This window comes from Nesoenas mayeri, assembly GCF_963082525.1.
Source record: "Nesoenas mayeri genome assembly, chromosome: 2".
In the NCBI taxonomy this organism is placed as follows: domain Eukaryota; kingdom Metazoa; phylum Chordata; class Aves; order Columbiformes; family Columbidae; genus Nesoenas; species Nesoenas mayeri.
The window spans coordinates 31,069,648-31,076,575 of NC_137543.1; the positions used below are offsets into that span (position 1 = coordinate 31,069,648).

The window sequence follows — 6,928 nt, forward strand, 5'->3', positions numbered from 1 at the left end:
GTATAGCTGTTCTATTCTGACTAATTTGCTCTTCTTGAATATCTTTGGGCCTGATTTTACAATGTCCAAATTATCTTTTATTTCCTAAAGGCACTGGCCTTGTCTTGCAAAAGTGCCTCTATAGGGATCAGGCAATTAAACAAAGAGAACAAAGAATGCCTGAGGAGCAACGGTAGAATATTTTAATATTATTCCTGGAGAAATAATGCATAGTTTCATTTAGGAGGAGCTTTCTCATTTCCAGAGGTTGGATAAAAGAGTTAGCTATTCTTTACAAAAAATGTGATAACATGCATCTCTGCTTCAGAAGAGTATTGTGTGGACAACACCTTCAAAGACTGACTTTTATTTACATATTACAGATACAGCGTCTGCTTCCTACTGTGTGGCAAAAAGAGTTCTTAGTTACTTTGTTTTCATTTTCTGATATTCTAGGTTTTCCCTCCTTGCACTGCACTGTAATTAGACCTGAGCAGTAATGGGAAGTTCTGCTCAACGTACCCTTGTTGATGTTATGACTGATGGGATAAAAACATTTTGCATATGCAATCAACATTTGTGACTTAAGACCCTGTTATTTCCCCACAAACACAGTATAAGCCAAAGACTACAATATTTTCCCTGCTCATGTTGTATTGTTTTCCTGTTTAAGTTTGTTCCCCTTCCTGCATATGACAGCTTTCAAGACAAAACTCAAACCTCACCCTCCTTGGCCCAGCATCAAGTCCATTTCACTCTTTCTACCCTGAACACAAGAAATTTCATCCCACAACTGATCATTCCAGTGTTTCTTCCTCCTTGAAATGTAAATCTGAAAAGTCTCTATAGATGGTCATAATGCGAAATGTCTAATGATGCAAAAAAGACAAACACGTGACTATTGTTCATTCAAGTAGGAAAGAAGCCATCTAATCCTTTCATGTAGCCAGTAATAAGTTTCTCCAGGAACATGGTTTAGGAAAGGGAAGGACAGAATTACAGCTAATGTGGTCTTACACTAAATAGTTGCAGATAGTTTGAGGTATCTTGAATTACAGTGCTTTAAATTCCTGCCTGTCAAACATACATTCACTTTATGGATTTGTTCTTTGTGACTGGTTTTTGCTAACCACAAGGCAATAGTTCTAATTGTACTTCTTAAGAAAAGGTTTTGAATTTTCAAACTCAAACTTTCCAAACTCAGCTTTGCAGAAGAGATCTGGGCATCCCCGTGAATAAACAAATCAAACATGAACCAGCAATATGCCTTTAGGGCAAAGAAGGCTAAAGTCATCCCAGGCTGCATTAGGAGGAGTGTTGCAGGTTGAGGGAGAGGATCCTTCCCCTCTACTCAGTACTGGTGCTGCCACATCTGGAGTGCTGGGTCTGTTTCTGGGTTTCCCAGTACAAGGAGTACATGGACCCAAAGAGGCTGTGGAGTGTCCATCCTTGGAGATATTCAAAAGCCATCTGGCCATGGTCCTGGGCAACTGGCTCTAGGTGGCCCTGCTTGAGGAGCAAGTTGGACCAGATGAGCTCTGGAGGTCCCTCCAACCTCAGCCATTCTGTGATTGCATGAAATTTTAGGTCACAACAACTGAGGCATGCAGACTCCTTAGTAGTACGCATTGGAATGCTAAGTCTTATATGAAGGCACTGGCTTAAATCTGCCCCCAACTATGACAGACCGACTACTCCGGTGCAGAAAGGCAAAAAGAGAGCAGTATATGCTCTCCTCCCAATCCAGTAAAACTGCTCATCTCTCACCAAGTGACTTTGAACTGAGGATAAGCCCTTTAATGACTCAGCCTCTGTTCTCACTGTCTACCTGCCAAGCACCAGAGCTGGTCTCCACTGGTGCACTGAGCTTCTGGATGCGCCTTGTTGTGGAAGAAGGGAGGCAGCAAAGTTTGGCTGTTCTCTTTGTGGTGCTGCCTGGGGTATGTGCCAGGAAGAACCCACAGCCTGGGATCACTGCTCTGGTGGACAGGAAGAAAACAAAACAGCATAATTCAATTCTGCCTTTAAACTAAAAAACCATACAGGCACTTTTCAGGATGGATCATGAAAGTAAAAAAAACCCAGACTATGTATAACAGGTTCTCAACAGTTCCTCCCTGAAATCCACATGGCTTTGATTTACCTGACTAGCACACAGGTGACAATAGTGGTGAGGAGGAGAAGTGGAGAGAGAGGTACTGATCTCTTCTCCCTGGGATCCAGTGATAGGTCTCATGGAAATGGTTCAAAGCTGCATCAGGGGAGGTTTAAACCAGGGCATTAGGAAGCATTTCTTTACAGAGAGTGTGGTCAAACACTAGAACAGGCTTCTTGGACAAGTGGTCAATGCCTCAAGCCTGTCAGTGTTTAAGAGGCATCTGGACAGTGCCCCTAACAACATGCTTTAACCTGGTCAGCCCTGAAGTGGCCAGGCAGTTGGACTAGATGATCATTGTAGCTTCCTTCCAAATGAAAACATATTCTTTCTTCTATCCAATGACAGCAAGAGAATGCCATTGGTAGGACCGTCAGAGCTGAGTTTCATATGAATGCAGTGCTCTTGTGCTTGTTGGCTTCGTGTTGCTGAGACTCCACTGCAGTGTCCCCTGACTACTCTGTGGCTGTGGTGGCAACCCCACATCCCCATCCCCACGTGCCCTTCTCAGTGTCCCGATCTATTCAGTGGAGGAAGCTGAGGCAGGCGTCACCCGGAGCCTTGGTACTGACACGGCCGCCTCGGACAAAGTGGACATTGTCTTGCCCTGGCACTGCCTCTGCTATTGGCCCGTCCTGAGCGCTGTGGGGACTGGGCATCTTTAAAAGGAGGCTGGCGAGCTCTGAGTCGGGCACACAATCTCCCTGAGTCCCACCAAGAGCTGCTGTGTCTGCTGCCCCTCTCTGCAGGACCACTGCCTCACAAAGCCAATACCATGTGTAACCGATTTGTAGGAACCTGGAAGCTCATCTCCAGTGAAAATTTTGATGACTATATGAAAGAATTGGGTGAGCAAGTTTCTTTCTTCTTCTTTTTTTAAAAATAAATTTTCTTTGGTAACGTGTCTTCATCATATGCTTTGTTCATGGATGGTGCCTTCTTCCTGGCCACAAAAGCACTTTAATAACTTCCTGAGCATAATTTAATTATTTTCCTTCAGCATATAAAACTGAAAGATAGAAAGTCAGATGCTGGATTACTATATTAAATGTACTTCTGTCTAACTCAACTGACCTGATCTAATCTGTTTTTCTGTAATGTGAAGTATCTATGGAGATGCAGCACTTTTTATATTTCTCTTGATTGCACTATTAAACTCATGACTTGTGATAATTTACAATATATAATGGAGCTGATGTCTCATGACACTTTGGTTTCAGGGGTCTAAATCCTATGAATGAATGTATCTGTTACTGAAGAATGCCAGAAATGTAATAAATTAGGCATTGTGTTTCATTTTAATGCTGGCTTCGTTCCTATGTAGCAAGTGCACAGACAGTGAGCTACAGCATTTCTTTTGCTATACAAATGATTCACTGAGACATTAATTCCCTCTATTTGAAATTTTAAACTAAGTAACAAAAGAATTGCAGTTAATTAATTACCCAGAGTAGATGTGGGATGAAAATCCAGCTATAGATATTTTTCTGAAGATCTGAGCAGAATTGTTTCAATATAATTACTGCAAATAGTTTTATACTTTACAGATAACTTTATATCACTTTATATGGATCTTTTCATCTGAGCATAGCATAGAATTAACAAAGGCAATAAGTATGGCTATCCCCTTTCTGCTTTCATAAAGCAGCAATACATTGTCAGCGGCCTCCATTAACGTCCCCCAGACCTCACAACTTCTAGACAATGAACTGGACTGGGAAGCACTAGGCAATATAAAAGGCTTTTGACGTGCAATTTTTCTTGGAGCTCTCTGCAGTTCTTCACTCATATATTTCAATGGTTTTTGCATTTCATATTTGTACTTTTCAGTGAGGTTTAGATGTAAGGATCTTTAAGGGATGTTAGTGGAAACCTAGCAATTACTCAGTCTCCAGTATATGTTTTGACGAACAAGCACCAGCATATTGGCAGTTCAGAATCCATTTTTTTTCCATGCAGCTGGTTAACAAAAGTACAAATTCTCAGATTTGGCAAGATTTTATTTTTTGAAAAGGATTTTTGCAAGCTTCTATGAGAAATAGATTTTTCCTCTGAATTTTTCTGCACATTCTATCTCTACAAAAATTCATGCAGATTTGTAACCACCTACGTTTCTTCTTAGCTAAATGTACACAACTGTATACTCATGTATATCTTTATTTCTTGCTGAAGGAGCACTCTGTCAACAGGAGCTACCTTAGTGTCGAAATGCATCACTTTTCCACACTTGAAGAATCAGTGTCTCATCTGAACCAGACATTAGACTGTTCTAATTAGAAGAAGCTGTTCCTTATGCCTTTTTCTTCCACTGAAGATTTATGAAAGAATACTGAGCTTTTTGCTTGCTAGAATGTAACTATAGTTTTGTTTCTGATTTCTAGGAGTGGGCTTAGCTACCCGGAAACTAGGTGGTCTGGCAAAGCCTGATGTGATCATCAGTATGAAAGGGGACATGGTAACCATCCGAACTGAAAGCACCTTCAAAAATACAACTATCTCTTTCAAGCTGGGCCAGCAGTTTGATGAAACGACAGCAGATGACAGGAAAGTCAAGGTAAGGGGGATGATGATCTCTGGGTGGTCTTGATATCATAGAAGACCACAAGGAGGAATTTTTCTTGCCCCCTTGGAACACTGAGTTTTCCAAACTATTCAAAGAAACTACTGAAAGAAGAAATAGTATGGTGCCGAAACTAATGTTACTAAGTGTGTTATTAGCCAAGAATGTGGGTGCTGCTGAAGATAAAGTGAATTGGCATTCTAATCTACAAAGCCTGGATTGCAGTTTGAAACTCCCCTCTTGCCCTTTCCAGAGTGTCGTAACCTTGGAGAAAGGGGCACTGGTGCAAGTGCAGAAGTGGAATGGCAAAGAAACCACAATAAAGAGAAGACTGGTGGATGGGAAAATGGTGGTGGTAAGTTCACACTTCTTGTACACTGGTAAAGCTCAGAAGTATGCAGCCTTCAGTTTGCCTCTCTCTAAACAGACTGTCAATTTTTGCTTTCTCTGTGCCTTCTGGAAGAAATAAAGAGGGAGAAAATGGGAAAAAATAACTTAAGAAAAAATCTGGGAGAAATAAATATTTTTCAATAATACAACAATTTTTCTTTAAAGTTACTATATTGGCAGAGATGCCATGATTTGAGAGTATATTTATTGCTCTCAAGATTATTATTCTTAAAAGACTTGAGTTTTTCCGGTAGCAGAAATCTGTGAAATGAAACTAAATTTTGCAAGTTGGATACTGCTGTCCGTAGACTGGCCCTTTCCTTTTTTCTGTCTTCAGAATAAGCCTGTACACCTTAGAAAACTGATTTTACACCTTTTCGTACATCTATTTCCACTAAAGTAGATCACTTCACACACTTGTATTTGCCTTTTCCACCTGAGCATACCGAGCTTACTAAGCAGGTCATTGAAGTTTATTTTGTGAAAGCCAGCACTTCTGTGCCCACCTCTGCCCATGTGGTGACCTGCCACAGGGACTGACAGGTCCTGACAGCTCCCTCAAAATGCTCACCATGCAGAGGGAACCACATCTTTTCCAGGGGTGAGGGAACATTGACTTTCCCTCCCTTGCCCCCACTTGAACCTGCCTTTCTCTAGCAGCCATGTCAAACCCATGGGTTGGCCAAGCCAGGGGGATAATGCATTTTAGGGATGCCAGTTACAGGAGTCACTACTAAAATTGAGATTTCAGTTTTGAATGAAGGAAAGTACTTCATTTGTTTAAGTTTTTGAAGAGTGGAGCTGAACTAATTTTGGCGACTTGTTCGAAATCAGCAGCATTACACCTTTTTGTGCTGGCTTGTTCTGACTGTGTTTTGGTTTAAGTTCTTGTACCTTTGGAAGTGTGATTTGCTTTCACGTCTCCTCATGGCTGCATTTCTATGTACATTTTTTCTAGTTTTTAAACCATCCTCGAAATGCAGAGAGGCAGGTTACCTCTGCATCAGCATCCTGCTGTCTGCCCCTTGCTTCAAACAAGTTTATGGAGGAGGTCTCATCTTTTGCAGACTGATGCCATCTTTTTTAATGTCCTGTTACCTGTTGCATGTGCCCTGTGCGTGACCAGGAGCTGCTGAAGGTCACTGGGGCAAGAGGGTCAGGAGAAACATTTTGTGACTCATAAGTGCAGCATTTTTTAGGCCAGAAGCCTGACCTCTGAACTACTCAGGCTACTTCTGTCAAATAGTTTTGCTGCTTGCTTTAAAAATTATGCAAATATTTAAAGATGTAAAATATGACATCTAGCTTTGCACTGACTTCAAAGTTTACTGCAGCAGACACACCTGGTGTTAGTAAAAGGTTTATATTAATCTTTTCCTTTGTACCTCAGGAATGTGCCATGAAAGGAGTTGTCTGCACGAGAGTCTATGAAAGAGCATGAAGAAATTCCCTCTCTGTGCTGGACTGGGACTGGCTCTTAAAACTCGGCTTAGATCAGCGACCAAAACCTCATGCACTGTGCTTCTTTATTTTCTTATTTCCTTTTATTGAGAAAATGACTACACTATAATTTGATATTTCAAGGCCATAGTGTGACTAATCCAAGGTATTGTGGTGGTCCAATAAAAGCTGCTCAACACATAAAACTGTCTCCACATGAATGATGTAAGGTTTCTTTCTTAGATGGTGCCATCTTTTCAGTTGTTCCTGTCTGTATAGGTCATCAGATTATTTCTGATTAAAATGGTGAAACACTACTGATCTGGCTCTAGGAGAGGGTTAACACTGCTTCCTTGATATGTATAAAAATTCTGATCTCATGGATTTGGATTCAATATTCCTTT

General features: G+C 41.1%; 1 protein-coding gene across 1 annotated transcript; it reads left to right on the plus strand.

The window, feature by feature from the left end:
• Positions 1 to 2,909: 2,909 nt before the first annotated feature.
• LOC308053418 (myelin P2 protein) lies at positions 2,910 to 6,525 on the plus strand (the record flags this gene model as incomplete). The annotated part of the gene is made up of 4 exons (XM_080364277.1): positions 2,910 to 2,982; positions 4,516 to 4,688; positions 4,948 to 5,049; positions 6,475 to 6,525. 4 exons carry the CDS (start codon positions 2,910 to 2,912, stop codon positions 6,523 to 6,525), a joined length of 399 nt encoding a protein of 132 aa, XP_080220403.1.
• Between the last annotated feature and the right edge of the window lie 403 nt (positions 6,526 to 6,928).